At 46.8% G+C, this 15,892-nt stretch overlaps 1 protein-coding gene across 2 annotated transcripts in view; it reads left to right on the forward strand.

The window, feature by feature from the left end:
- SEC24D (SEC24 homolog D, COPII coat complex component) overlaps window positions 1-15,892 on the forward strand; it is a 101,941-nt gene that overhangs the window by 60,475 nt on the left and 25,574 nt on the right. For both annotated transcript variants that reach the window (XM_069104901.1, XM_069104902.1), the window contains exons 10-12: window positions 7,081-7,205; window positions 10,922-11,113; window positions 12,270-12,363. In XM_069104901.1, the coding sequence (XP_068961002.1) occupies window positions 7,081-7,205; window positions 10,922-11,113; window positions 12,270-12,363 (411 nt within the window). The remainder of the gene's footprint in view (window positions 1-7,080; window positions 7,206-10,921; window positions 11,114-12,269; window positions 12,364-15,892) is intronic.

Genomic DNA, 15,892 nt, shown 5'->3' on the forward strand with positions numbered 1-15,892 from the left:
TTCCTTTTAGTGTGGCCTCCTCCCCACCCTCTTGTGCCTGGCCTTTCCTTTTAGTGTGGCCTCCTCCCCACCTTCTTGGTGTTTCCTAGATTCTCGAAAGGTTTAAAGGCATTGACTGCCTCTGACTCCATCCCTCTTACCCCCTAAGGGCTTCACACTATACCTGACCCTCTAAGGCAATCATTCCCCAGATCACATGGCAGCCAGTGGAAGGCCTGCTTGTCCTTTCTAGCAGATTTCAGTGAGATTTACCATGTGGACAGAAATTCCAGAGATAATGTCTTACAGAAATAATTTTAGAAATGTTGATTATTTTCAGTTGGCCCAGTTGTTTAACATTAAGTTTGCCTTAGTGCCTCTGAGTTCCAATTATCCGGAGAATATAAGCAGGGAGAGGGAATGAACTAGCCCTTTAGCTAGAGAGGGTTTTTGCTTTGTTTTTACTTTATGTATGTTCAGCGGAGAAAGGCCAGGCCGCTTTCCTTATCTCTCAGCTTGGGTCCAAGTGACCACTTTGGCCTAGATGACTAATTCCAAATTACCAGATGCCTTTGGGATTCTCCTTGACCCTGAACCCTCACTCTATTACTTAACCCAGCAGGGGTTAAGCAAGGGGAAGGGGAGGGACCATCAGAAATTGAAGCAATCATTAACTCAGATGTGTGTCCACAAACAGCTAAAATGTCCTAAAATAAAATTTTTACCAAGGGCAAATTGTTTTTCATCATTAGAAGGAAATTCCCAGCTTTGTTTTAGTGAAATTCACTTTACATTTTGACAAATGCTGTGCTTAATTCTTTTTTTTTTAATTTTGGAAACAATAATTGAGTTGACTTGGGTAGTCATTTTGCAGAGAGAAAGCGGGCTTCATGGGTGCAGAACGTGGGGTGGATTTGCTTAGGAAACAACAATGGTGAATTCAGTTCTGTGGGTCCAGAAAACCACAACCTTTTATTAGGTTTAGACATAGAATACTTTAAAGGCTCAGAACAATATATTAATATTATTTGTGTCATTTACTTAAAAAGCGAGAGATAATCTGGCAGAGTAGAGAAGGAGCTGTCTTTAGAACCAGGAAGACCCGAGTTCAAGTCCCGCTTATAATACATGCTTGCTGTGTGACTTTGGACAAGTCACTCAACCTTGGGGGAGACATAGAAAGAAAAAAATTTGGCCCCTGCCTTGAAGGAGCTCACATTCAAATGAGGCAAGCATCTACATGCATATGACCTATGCAGCTGGGTGGCCAGGAAGGGCATCCTGCATAAGGTGGGATTTGAGGTGAATTTTGAAGTCAGAGAAACCAGAAGTTGAGGTGAGGAGGGAAGGCAAACAGTCAGGGCTAACAGGGCTCAGAGTCGGGAAACAGAAGGTCATATATAAGGAACAGCAAATAGGCCAATGTGGCTGGATTTTAGGATGTGTGCAGGGGAGTTAAGTGCAGGAAGGCTGGAAAGGTAGTGTGGGATCAGGTGGTGAAGGATTTTTAAGGCCAAACAGAGGTCTTTCTCTTTAATCCTAGGGGTGATAGGGAGCCCTTGAAGGTTATTGACCAGAAGTGGGTAACATGGTCAAACCTAGACATTAGGAAAGTCACTGTGGCTGCCCTAAGTCACTTCCCAGAGCCACTTAGGCTAACGGAAGTATGGATTGGTGTGGGAGACCTTTGAGCAGGGGAGCCCAGTTAGAAGGTAGCTGTAATAATGAAGGTAGAAGGTCATGAGGATCTGTCCTGGCTTGGTGGGTGTGTGGGAAGGGGGCTTTATAAGTGATGTGAAGATAGAAATGATTTGGCCATGAATTGGATATATATATATATATATATATATATATATATATATATATATATATATATTGGATAATACATGGGTGAGTGCAAGCCAGGAGCTGAAGATGAACCTTGCTGTGAGCCTGGCTGTTTGGGAAGACGGTGATGTCCTAATAAGACAGTGATGGGACAGTCAGGAAAAAGGACAGAGTCCAATCTGGGCCATGGTGAGTGTGAGATGCCCACCTCTGCATCCAGCCAGAGATGTCCAAGAGGCAGATGGGATGAGAGACTAGAATTAGAGAGAGGTCAGGGCTAGATCTGTGAGATGTCTTCATAGAGGTGACAATCAAACCCTTTGGAATGGAGGAGATCACCAAGGTAGAAAGTATAGAGAAAAAAGAGACGAGGGCCTGGGATTGGAACAGAAGGACCATGTCAAGGAATAATGGGAAATAAAACTAAACATTCAGGGCAAAGCTAGATGATGGAGGACCTTGGAGTCCAGCCAAAAGAACTGGGATTTCAGCTTTTAGGAAAGGAGATTTTTGACTGATACAATCCATATGAGGGTGGATTTAAAGAAGGTTTCTATAGAACCAGGGAGTCAGCAGGAGAAAACCAGGTCAGAAATAACTCCAGAAGTCTGGGTGTTGGTCACAGAGTCAGAAACTGCTGGGCCTGGCAGGGGCCTCAGAGGCAGCCTCGGGCAGTCTGTGGGAGCAAGGAGTTCCTGTCAAGTGTAGCAGACAAGTGGTCCTGCAGTAGTCACCTGAAGACTTCTACTGGCAGCAGCCCATTCCATGCAGGGAGAGTGAGCGTCGATCACTGGGCCTAAACCTGTCTCCCTGACACTTTCACCCAATTCTCTGTGTCTGTCCTCTGGGATCAAGAAAAAAAAATCTGATTTCCCTTTCTCATAAAAACCCTCCAAATGTATATGTATACATTCATATGTATATATGTATATGTAGTGTGTATGTGTATACATACATGTACATGTACATATGCACTGTGTGTGCACGTGCCCATATGCCTACACGTGTGTACATATACGTACATGTATATAAATGCATGCGTGTATGTGCATGTATGAGGTTTCCATTCCCTCTTCCTTTTCTCCAAGCTCAGCACTCACAAGTCTCTGCCCGCTGGTTCCTTCTTGCTGCCAACAAACATGAAATCTTGCCCATCACTTAAAACAAAGCAACAGGCAGCTTTGGGCCCATTGTTCCAGCCTGGGCCCATTGTTTCAGCTACTGCCCCCATCTATCCCCTTTCTCTGGACTAAGCTGCCTGGTCTTAGAGTCTCCATTTCTCCTCTCGTCACCCTTTGTCGTCGGGCTTTTGCTGTCCACACGGAGCCGCCCTCCCCAAAGTTCTCTTCAGTGCCCTGCGGGATGCCCCTGTCTCAGGCCTCCTTCCTTCTCAACCTCGTGCTGGTCACCATCTCCTTGGATCCCACTTGGATGTCCCTGACACTGGCCTTTCCTAGCACTCTTCTGTCTGTCTGACCGAGGCTCAGCATCCATATTGTGCCCCCCCCCGATTCTGTGGGTTCCCAAGGTTCTGCCCTGGGCTGCCTTTCCTTCTTGTTTACATGGTCTCTTTCTGTGACCTCATCAGGTCCCAACCTTTCTATACAGATGACTCCTAAATCTCTACCTCTCTCCCCAGGGCTTGAGGTCCAAATTACTCACTACCTCATGGATATTTAAAGCTGGATGTCCTGGAGATATCCAAAGTCCTAGGGCAGCTAGGTGGCTCAGTGCATAGTGCCCTGGCCTTGGAGTTCAAATCTAGCCTTTGTTAATAAGCGATTATTGATTGCTTGTGTTTTTGAGGGCAGAGGCTGTGTTCATTCTGGCATACACTGAGTTTAAGCTGATCGGAAAGGCCGTGGGTGGGAATGTCTACTAGATGTTTGTTGACATGGGTTTGGGGCCATGAGAGGAGAAGAACATCACTATTTGAGGGTGGTCCAAATTAACACAGGCCTACATCGTGAAAGAGGTTCTGTGGAAGTCAGGAAAAAATGTGAGGGACATTTTAATTGACATTATCGTTGCAGCTGACAGCACCCACTGGCCTCAGTTCATGTTTCTTCAGTCCACCATTGATGTGATCCTGCCTTGGGAGGGAAAGCCAGATTCACAACGTTTATACTCATAAGAGATTGTTTAGGGTCGACTTTTTGAATGAAAGCCAAATTCACAATGTTTACATGAATAAGAGACCATTTGGGGTTGCCTTTTTGACTGACCCTTTTTCTTACTGGGAGCTGTGGTTACTGATATAATAGCAAGAATGACTATGCTTCCACAGTGCTCTCCTCCCAGCCACCCTGGGAGGAAGCCATGGCCGGGATTATTCTCTCCATTTTACTGACGCGGAAACCGAGGCTCGCAAAGATGGCGCAATCTGCCCATGATCAGATAGCTACTGAGTGCCAGAGGCAGGACCCCCACGCCTGGGGGTTTTCCCATGACCCCCCGCTGCTTCTCCTAATGACCTAGGCTTTTCAGAAGTCCTTTAGACCAGCCTGTACCAGCACAGGGATCCCCTCTACAATGTCCCTTGGATGTGGAATTAATTTTTAAAATTATGGAAAGATTTTTATTATTCCTAAGTGTAATAAAATGCAGAACTTGCTTTATAACAAACAGGCTTGCCTGCTGTCACAACATTAAGTGAATTTGCTGCTTCCTTCTCTGGCCAGAGTCCATTAAGTTGCTCTGAGATTTTTTGCCTCCCCTAAATATTTTTGTAAGAGCAGAAGGGAAGCCTCTTTTCCTGCATGACCTCTCAAACAGCAGTGAGGACTCACAGTTCCTTGAGTTCCGAGGGGCGGCAGCTGGCCTGTGTTACACGGTCTCTGCTAAAATGGACGGAGGAAGGCAAGGCAGCATCTCATTTTTGCCAGAGACATGTCCAGAATTAGCCAAAAGCCTTACTGCCATACTGCAGGCTGGGGGGAAGGAAAAGAATCCGTTTAATTTGAAGGGTGAGGATATCGTAGCCTCGAGAGGGGGAGTAATATCAAAAACAGCCCTGGGACACTGCAGAGTGCCTTAACGATGTGATGTCATTGATGTTCATAGCAACCCTGAGAAGCAGAGGCTATTATGACCCCCAAACTGAGGCTAATATAGGTTAAAGTGACTTGCCCAGGGCCGCACAGCTAGTAAATGCCTGGTGGAATTTGAATTCAAGTCCTTCCGACTCCACGACTAATGTTCTGTCTGCCATAGAAAGGCATTTAAAGTAAGCTGGGGAGAAGACAGCATGATTTAGATGTTTATTGTTCCATATAACTCAGTGCAGCCACTGTTTGCAAACTGTGATGAGTCCAAAACAAGTCCTCGCCCTCAACGAGCTTACATACAACACAGATGTAGACCAGTAGATAACAAAATATTTATGAAGCACATTGAAATAATGGTGGGAGCATAGTCCAGTGGGGGAAAGGGAGGCAGAGGGCTGGAAGGGCCAGGAAAGGCTTCAAGCAGGAGGGCTCATCTGAGCCACACCTTGAAGGGAGCTTGGTTTCCAAGAGAGAGAGGTGAGATGCATTCCAAGCAAAGGCTCGGAAGTGGGAGATGAGATGTGGTATCTGGGGAACAGAGAGTATGAAATAAACTGTCATTTCACAAAATAAGATGCCTAGATATTCAGGGACAGAGGCTTGGGCACAGAATAAGGCTCTACCTGCTCCTGGCCAATCATGAGTGCCAGCTCCGGGCTTGGACAGTTTGAGGAGGAGGCGTCTCCTTCCTGCTCCAGGCTGACGGCTTCTGCCCCAGGCACGGTACAGAATACTTCTCCAGCAGTCTGAACCAGTCTGTCCACCCCTCGTCAGGGAGAATCATCGATGTCCACAAAATCACTGGGAAGTGGGAAGGAAGGCTCAGACTCCCTAACTGGGATAGGCCTGGCCATCTGGAGCTGGAAGGGATGGCTGGAGGCCATCTAGTCTAGACTCCTTATTTTTACAGCTGAAGAAACTGAGTCCAAGTTGGTTAAATGACTTGTCACATGAGTAGTTGGCATCCGGAGGGATTTGAATTCAGGTCCTCTGACTCCAGACCAGAGACATGCACATTAAAAGGACTGTGGGTTACCACTTCACATATTCATCAAACTAGCAAAGAGTAGTTCAGAGTCCTCCAAGTAATCATGCCCTCTGACTCAGTCATTCCATTGTTGGGCATATGTCTGAGGGTGCGGAGTGGTCACTCACTGCATCCTGGGCCATCTCCAGTCACCCTGACTGTTGTCCTGACACTGGACTTCAACCCTGGAAGACAAGAGTGAGGCTGACAACTTTGGGCAGCCCTGCCTCACTTAAATCCAATTCACACATGAGCCAGGACATCATTCTGTGATGTCATTGGTCTTCAAAAATATGAAGGTAAACTGGGGCGTCTAGGTGGCGCAGTAAATAGAGCTCTGAAGTCAGGAAGACCTGAGTTCAAACTTGACCCCAGAAACTTGACGCTTGACTAGCTGTGTGACCTTGGGCAAGTCACTGAACCCCAACTGTCTTGCCTTCCCCCTCCAAAAAAAAAAGTGAAGGCAAACATAGAAACAAAAAGCCATCCAAAGAGTTTTCTTAGCAAAATTATTTATAAGCAAAATAATTGGAAACAATTTAAATATCTAAAAATGGAATGGCTAAATAAATTGTGGCATATCAATATGTTAGAATACTGTGATGTAATCTATATGAGTGAGGGTGAAGGAAATAGAAAAATCCAGAAAGTTCTGTTTAAATTTTTTTTTTTTAAGCAGAACCAGAGAAGAAAAATGGCAGAGCATGAACAAGCAAAGAATCCTGGCATATAAGAAATCACAGCCAGTGTTTCTTCAGTGCTTTGAGATTTGCAGAGCTTTTTCTGTGTGCTGTCCCATTTAGAGGCTGATCGAGAAGTCACCTTTAATGCATGTTTCATGCTTTAATGAATTTAAATGTTAGTGGCTATTCAGTAAATTTAATTAGTTGTACTGATGTGCAGCCTACAGTTGATGATAAATCATTTTTTAAAACGGGGATTGATGCTTTGACTTCCAAGGTCTCCCCAGTGATCCAGCCTCAGGCTCACCCCAGGATCAGGAAACCATTACATCAACATTTTAGTAATTTTTTTTGGCCAGAAGCAGCTGCATCATGGGGTCAGTTATGTCCTGTAGTGCTTTTGTCTGAATTATTAGATGAAAGCCCTGACGACCACCTGGGGCATTTTGGATGCTGTGGTTGTCCATGGACAGATCTGTGCCCAGACTGATACAATCAATGTACTTGTGTCCTGCAGAACAACAAGCCTCCCAACCCACCTGCCTACATCTTCATGATCGACGTTTCCTATAGTAATGTGAAGAATGGCCTGGTCAGGCTCATCTGTGAAGAACTGAAGACCGTCCTGGAAAATCTTCCAAAGTAAGGCCTGCACTGCGTTGTATACCATTAGCGATGTTCCCTAGAGTTTTTCTTGTTTTTAGTCTGTTGGGACCAAAAAGTGGGGCCTGTGTGTCTGGTGCAAAGCCCAGGAGGTGGCCACAGCTCCATCCCCCCACCCCCCAGCCCCCTTTGCCAGAGCCCCTGGAGTTACAGCAGAGCAGAGGAGCCTGGGAATTGTGAAACATCTTCCTCAGACATGTTTTAATAGTTCAGCCCGTGGAAGATTAAATCATTTTAGGACAACATTTCTTTGTTTATCAAGGTTCCTCAAATATGTTCCCATGGAGAGAAGCCTGAAGTTTTGTAATCATCTGAGACATTCAGATTAGATACTTCAGAACCATTAATTCTAGCTCTTAAATGAACCCAGACAACTCCAGGCTGCTTCCTCTTTCACGTCACTGGAGAATAGCTGAGCTCAATGGGAATTTATGTTCCACGTTCTTCAGTGGGGTCGTTTCTTTCCTTCTCTTCTTCCTTTTATCCACCCATAATCAGCTCTGGCAAACAAAACCGCCCCTGGTCTGCTTCCTTCCATCCTGAGGAGCCAGGGCCTCCAGGGGCTGCTCTAGGCATCTACTGTCTCCTCCGAGCCAGAAGGAAGGAAGGGTCACCAGAGGTGCCCACATGGCGGGCGGTCCATACCTCCTGTCTCCTCCAGTGCAGACACACTTCTGTGCAGCTGTAGGATGGAGTTCTCCCCTCCCTTCCCTCTCTCCCCTGTTAATATGAATTAGAATGTGTCTGTGTCTTTATGTCTGTGTTCTGGGCCAGGATTACCCCAGGCCACTAGTATGATTCATGCTTGAGATTAGGCCTCATGGACCACAGAAAATTCAATGAAGAGAAATTAGCCTAACAATTAGATATAAGAAGGGTATGGTCCCCAGCTGATCCAGGGAGAAACTACTCCCCTCTGCCTTCATATCTGCTCTGGCAACAGCTCCTGGTCAGAAAGGGGAATGGGCTTGCATGGTGGGAGGGTATGGGGGCTCTTTTGAAGGCCAGAGGGGCACTGACTCCTGATCAGAAGCCTGGGCCTTTTTATGCTCAGGAAACCAGAGCGGTGCCTCCAGCCCTAGACTTCCGGGCCAGCCCGGCTCCAAAGGCCTCCTCTTCCTTTCTGAAATTCCCCACTCTTCACAGACCAGATAGAACTCCCACATGAGGCTTCATCATGACCATTTCAGAATACTGTATTCAAAGGGCAAAAATAAGCATCTAGCCAAGAAAATTAACCCTGCAAAGCTGAGAGTAATTCTGTGGGGCTGGAGAGGAGAAAGGGGAGTGGACCTTTAATGGAAGAGAGCGCTGTCAGGGCCACTGAAACCTTTTTAAATGCACACGAGAGAAGAGAAGAGAAGAAAGCGCAGACCATACAAGCAGCAGAGTTCTGAAAGAATGCAGAATTTAATGTGTGTGTATATATGTACATACACACCCACACACAGACACACCACAACACACTCATGCACAGATACACATGCCCTCACACCTACATACACACCCTCACAGACACACCACAACACACTCATGCACAGATACACATGCACTCATACCTATATACACACCCTCACAGACACACCACAACACACTCATGCACAGATACACATGCACTCATACCTATATACACACACGCACAGACAGACACACCACAACACACTCATGCACAGATACACATGCCCTCACACCTACATACACACCCTCACAGACACACCACAACACACTCATGCACAGATACACATGCACTCACACCTATATACACACACTCACAGACAGACACACCACAACACACTCCTATACAGATACACACCCACACACAGACACACCACAACACACTCATGCACAGATACACATGCCCACACACCTACATACACACCCTCACAGACACACCACAACACACTCATGCACAGATACACATGCACTCATACCTATATACACACACTCACAGACAGACACACCACAACACACTCCTATACAGATACACACCCACACACAGACACACCACAACACACTCATGCACAGATACACATGCCCTCACACCTACATACACACCCTCACAGACACACCACAACACACTCATGCACAGATACACATGCCCTCACACCTACATACACACCCTCACAGACACACCACAACACACTCATGCACAGATACACATGCACTCATACCTATATACACACACTCACAGACAGACACACCACAACACACTCCTATACAGATACACACCCACACACAGACACACCACAACACACTCATGCACAGATACACACGCCCTCATACCTACATACACACCCACACACAGACATACCACAGCACACTCATACACAGATACACATGCTCTCACACCTACATACACACCCACACACAGACACACCCACACACAGACACACACACACACAGACCACACACACATAATACAAAATCCTCTGTTTCAGATTTGGAGCCCTTCTCCATCCTCACTTTTCCAGTCTTCTTACACCCTCCTCTCCACTGCACACTCTGATCCAGTGCCCCTGGCCCCCTCATGGGTCACAAACAGGACACTCCATCTCTCTGATAGGGGTGTTCTTGCTGGCCCTTCCCATTCCTGGCACACTCTTCCACCCCCATTTGCACTCCTAACCTCTCTGGCTTCCTTGAAGTCCCAATTAAAACCCCACCACTACTAGGAAGCCCTTCCCAACCAAGCCTAAATATCTCTGTTCTCCTGTGTATAGCTTGCTTGGTATAAATTTGTTTGCATGTCGTCTCCCCCGTTCGACTAGACGCTCTTTGAGGTCAGGGACTCTCTTTGGCCTGGTTTTGTATCTCCAGGTTTTTTCTCAGTGCTTGGCGCATAGTGGGTGTTAAATAAATATTGATGGGCTGATCGGTACACATATGCACACAAATGTTTGTGTACATTACACACATACATGAAATACTTTAATCCTAGTGGAATGAAGTAGAGATTGACATTTTCTTGGATAATTCTCTGTGTTCCGCTGTACGGGAAGATGTTCTTTTGGTGTTTAAGGTCAAAATACAATTCTTAGTCACAAAAAAGAAAGAAATGAGGGGATCACCATCAGACTCTTCCAAGGAACCCCCCCGCTGTGGCCCTGCTGCCGTGGCCATTGCCTTCCCTTTTCCTCCAAGGAAGCAGGCAGCCTGACCCCTAACTTCAGAAGACAAGATCACTCCATGACAAGTGGCTTAGAGAGGGGGAGAACACAGGACTCTGTGCAGAGTCTTCACCATTGAAAAGAGAACAGGACCCCTCCCAAAAGCAGAGAGCATTTGCTTGGGTTTTAAAGGATGGGTAGAGGGGCAGCTGGGGGTGCAGTGAATAGAGCACCGGCCCTGGAGTCAGGAGGACCTGGGTTCAAATCCAGCCTCAGACACTTAGCACCTACTAGCTGTATGACCTTGGGCAAGTCACTTAACCCCAATCACCCTGCCTTCCCCCCTCCAAAAAGCAAAAATAAACAAACCAACCAAAAAGGATGGGTAGGAAACGACCAGGTGATAGGAGGAAGCTGCCTTTGAGAATTACAGAGTCAGATACTTGCTGAGGTCCAAGGAAAAGGCCGGTGGGAGAGGGGCCAGCTCTGCTTCGTAGGCTTCTCCTGTATACAGTCCCAGGCACCTTCTCGTCACTCCCTGACCGAACTTGCAGGATAATCCCCGATTCTCTCTCTCTTTGTTTCCAGGGAAGAACAAGAAGAGGCCTCTTCTATCCGGGTGGGATTCGTCACCTACAACAAAGTCCTCCACTTCTTTAATGTCAAGTGCAACTTGGCCCAGCCCCAGATGATGGTGGTGACGGACGTGGCAGAGGTCTTTGTTCCGCTCCTGGACGGCTTCCTGGTCAACTACCAAGAATCCAAGGCCGTCATTCACAAGTAAAGGAGGGCGCATGGTTTTCAGTGGAGACCTCGTTGTGAGCACTGCTGCGTCTCTGGTAGTCAGTGCCACTGAGCAAAAGGGGCCCGAGATTTAGGTTCAGAGCTGGCTCGGCCGTTCGGTAACCACAAGCCTTTGAGCTAGTTGCTCTACCTCTCTGGGCCTCAGTTTCCCCATCTGGAAAAGGAAGGGGCTGGAACTAAATGATTTCCCAGCTAGAAGAGACCTCTGAGGTCTTCTAGTCCTACCAAAGGCATGCTGGTAAATGTTTAACAACTGCTAAGGTTTAAGGTAAATGTTTAACAACTGGCTTTCTGAAACAAAATTATGTGTGCTCGACACCCTTTTCAATTTAATCTGAATTATTAGCATTTTCCCGTCACTTTCTCAAGTCTAAACGTCCAACCAGACAAGAAATCAGTTTCTTTATCTATTGTGCTTGCCCGTAATCACCTTAGGGGACTGTACCAGCTGGTTCTGGCATGCCTTTGACCCCAGTCCCAACCTGAATAAGATTCTCTTCCACAAGCTGAAGTCACAGGATCATGGATTTAAAACTGGGAGACAACCTAGAGGCCATCGATTCTAACTCCCCTCCAGCCTCCCATGTCACAAATGAGGAAGCCCCCAAGGCACAAAGAGGTCAAGTGACTTTCCCAGGGTCACCTAGCTAGTGAGTGTCAGGGAAGGCAGGAAATCCAGCTCCCCTGACTCCAGGTCCACAGCCCTTTCTACCATGCCATGGTGCCTCTCAGTAAGAGTCAGAGGACCCGAGTTCAGTCACATCCCAGCTATGAATTGGTGGGACTTTGCCTGTGTCTCCGTTTCCTCATCCATAAAATCAGGGGGCTGAACTAGATGGAGTAAGACCTTTGTCTCTCAGCATTATGATTCTGTAAACTCACAAGGTAGCTGATCTATATAATGGAGTTAATAAGGAGGCCTGAGGTGCATTTGTGGGTCTCTTTGACCAAAATCCTGGATCTCACTGTGTAGATCATGGTCAAAGAATGCAGACATTCCCCGAGGGACCAGGACCCATCAAACACGCCATAGTTGAAGCCTACCTGTATTGGATGTCACAATGAGGCTGTTGTCGGGGGCTGAAAAGCTAAGCCTTTCTTTGGGTAATGACCCTCACCTCTTTTCTCGTAGCCTGTTGGACCAGATTCCAGAGATTTTTGCTGATTCCAATGAGAATGAGACAGTCTTTGCTCCTGTTGTCCAAGCTGGCATGGAAGCCCTAAAGGTCAGAATGCTCCTCAGTCTGTGATCAGAAAGTCTTTGCTGCAAATGCATCCTGAAGGCCACTTGCAGGGGTCTGTGTGGGACTCTAGACCCTGAGTCACAGGGAGAGATCACAACTCCCAAATACTTCTGGTCTATGCATTTCAGCCTACGCACCAGCACGTACAGGTTTCTTTCCTGGTGTCTATATGAACCTTATTTTTTCCAGGTTAAAAATTGTTTCATCATCATGTCCTATAGTGGATAGGTGGGGCCAAATGTCTTATTATTTTGCCTTTGGATACTCACACCTGTCCTGAGGCTATAAAAAGGGAAATTCTCTGCCTGGAAAGAAAGGCAGCTCAGTGTGATGGAAAACCTCTTGGATTTGGAGTCAAGAGAGTTGAGTTCAAATTCCAACCATTCAGTAAATAAGCGTTTATTAAGTCCTTACTGTGTACTAAGCACTGAGGACATGACAGTGAAGGAGGCTGCCTCTGCTTCTTGCTATCTGTATGCCCTAGTGAAGTCACTGAGGCTGTTTCTGTCTCTGTAAAGTGAGGTCATAGGAGGAGATGGCCTCTGAAGATCCTTGTCCCCCCTAGTAATGGGAGAACCTTGGAGATCCTCTGATCTGGGGGGTCTCATCCCTTTCTCTGTTCTGGGCCCCTTTGGCAGGCTGGTGAAGCCTGTGGGCCCCTTTCTTAGAAGAATTTAGCATTCATCAATGATGGAAAAACTAAATTTCAATTAGAGATAAGTGAAAATAAAAATGTCATCTTTCCTATCCCTGTTCATGGACAACCCCACCCCATCCCCCCATGAAAGCTACTCCTTACTTAGGGGTCCATGATCCCCAGGTAAATAACTCTTCATTCTTTAGATGAGAAAATAGAGCCCCGGGGGGGGGGGGGGGGGATCTCAGACGAGCCAGTCTCTGGGGCCAGCTCACTGCTGTGCCTTTCTCCCTGCCCAGCTAGACTGGGTCCTGCAAGGCAGACCCAGAGGCCCTTTCTGGGATGGCTCTCAAACGGTTTCCTTCCCAGGACAGTCTGCCAGAGCTTGTGATTTTCTCCCATACCTTTCAGGAACATAGGTCACTTCCATACCACCAGGAGGCATTGGAGGAGGGTTCTTTGGCCACAGAATTTCTGAGAGAGCATACTCCCCCAAATCAACTCAAACTGCCTCAAAGACAAGCTGACAAAAGAATCTGAAAGGGACGTAGCTGAGTATGGGAAAGCTGCCTGTTTGTTTCATATGTTACGAGACTGAGTGGAAGCATGCCCTTCAAAATGGCAGGTCTGGGGCTGGTAAAGGGACCATTAATGAGGCCAAGGAGCCCAAATGGAAGGGTATAAAAGTGGAGCCAATGGCAGTTATCTGGAAACTTTCCTCCCCCGTGGGAGTGACATCTTTCCTTGCTCTTTGAAAACCTCTCTGTAATCAGCAGAAGTAATAAACTTCCCAGACCCAGCAGATGGGGCAGAAACAAGCAGAGTCCACATGAAAATGGACTTGTCAGAAAGATAAAGGGACTCTCTGGAAACCCTTCCTGCAGGCTTTCTCTGCAAGTCCCTGGAACTTACCACCTCAGCTCCTGGACTCTGCTTCTGGCTCTAAATGCTTCCCTGCTCAAAGAATGGGCACTTTTGACAGGAGGCTCATTTCTTCACCTCTTATCCAAGCCTTCTTTCAAAATTGAACCCTGCCGTCAGTGAGAAGAGAGCGTCACCCCTTAATTTGTGCAAAAACAGATCTTCCAAGTTATCCATAAATGACTTCCTCTGTGACAATAAGTGAAGATCAAATTCCAGACAAGAAATTAGTTTAGCAATAAATTACCTTTGTGGTTAGGCCTAAAATGTGCCATATTTTTTGCAGGCTAAGAGGACTTTTCTTTAAATTATTTACAATACATACTTAACTTTCAGTTTTGGGGGAAGGGGAATGGTGAGAAACAGCAAGTAATTTTGTTGGTATAGGGAATTCCCAGATGAGAAAACTCCCTCCACCAATGCATGATGAGGGCCTACTTAAGGCTAGGTGAATGGAGAGCCTGACTCAAATTCATTTGCATGGCAAACCAGAGAGGATGTTGGGAATTTCTAACCCTAAATCAGCTGCTTGTCTGGGAATTTCTGGCTCAAGATACAGGGTGCAGGAGAAAGGACTAAATCTTAATCTGGGGGCGTTCTGCCGGATTTTATTAACTGGACATGGCCTCATTTTGCCTAAAGAATTCTCTTCTACCTTCTTATGGAGAGTTTTATAGCCACCCCTACCTGGCAAGTAGACCCCAAAGAAGCGAAGCCCAGAAGCTGGTGTTAGGGAACAATGGCCAGCCAAGGCTATGGGAGTGAAACAGACACTCAGCGAAGAACCGAGACGCCCAGGAACAAAAACACGGAGAAGCAGGCCTCATTTGGGAAGTGCCCTGCCTCTGAGGCCGACGGCTCCCGGCGCCTTGGACAGCACATAACCTTCCTGGGTCTCCCTTTCCTCATCTGTAAAACTGAGCTCCTTTTCAGCTCTCGGTCTGTAATCCTAAAATGCCATCAGCTTGTGTTCTAGGCTCCCTGCTCAGAAACATTTCATCTGTGGGTTTCCTCTCCAGTACCTGAGGAGGAAAATCAATCTCAGAGCACAGATGAGTCCACTTACCTCAGTGAAACTGTTCTGACGTTGCCCTTAAAGTTGCAGCCATCCAGCACCAGCTGCCACTCTCCAACCCCATGTTCCAAGCACCTCTACACTCTCTTCCCTTTCAGTCTCTAATGAAGAGAGGATCCTTCTCACTTAGACCGAGCCCTCTAATCGATGCCCCTTCCCATCTCTTCTGACAGGTAACCTGGAATTCTTCCATCCCCATCTTTTTTATGTTTTTATTTTTGCTTTTATGGAGGGGGGAAGGCTGGGCAATTGGGGTTAAGTGACTTGCCCAAGGTCACACAGCTAGTGTTAAATGTCTGGGGCCGGATTTGAACTCAGGTCCTTCTGATGTCAGGGCCAGTGCCACCTAGCCACCCCCACCCTCATCTTTCATCTCTTTCTTTCTCTTGGTTTCAACAAACACAGCCAAGTGTCCCTTCTCCTTCACCCTCATTTGCTCCTGCCATCCCTCAAGCTATCATCCTATATCCTCCTTTGCAAAGCCATCTCCTAGAAAAAGTAGTCTGCACACATTGCCTCTACTTCCCTTTCTGTTACTTCTCACTTACTTGGATCCTGGCTTCTACCCTCATCACTCAACTGAAACCTCTCTCCGGAGTTATCAGTGACACCTTAATTACAAAACTCAGTGACCTTTTCTCAGCCCTTAACATTATTGTTCTCTGCATCATTTGACACTGTTGATGACCATCCTCTCCTAGACACCTGCTCCTCCCTAGGTTTTCATGATACTGTGCTCTCTCTATCTGCATCTGTCTCTCTCTGTCTCTGTCTCTCTGTCTCTGTCTCTCTCTGTGTCTCTTTCTCTCTCTCTGTCTCTTTCTCTCTCTGTCTCTCTCTCTCTCTCTCTCTCTCTCTCTCTCTCTCTCTCTCTCTCT

Source organism: Petaurus breviceps, unplaced genomic scaffold (genome assembly GCF_028583685.1).
Source record: "Petaurus breviceps papuanus isolate PSGF00001 unplaced genomic scaffold, PetGlider_PUasm1.0 689, whole genome shotgun sequence".
In the NCBI taxonomy this organism is placed as follows: Eukaryota; Metazoa; Chordata; class Mammalia; order Diprotodontia; family Petauridae; genus Petaurus; species Petaurus breviceps.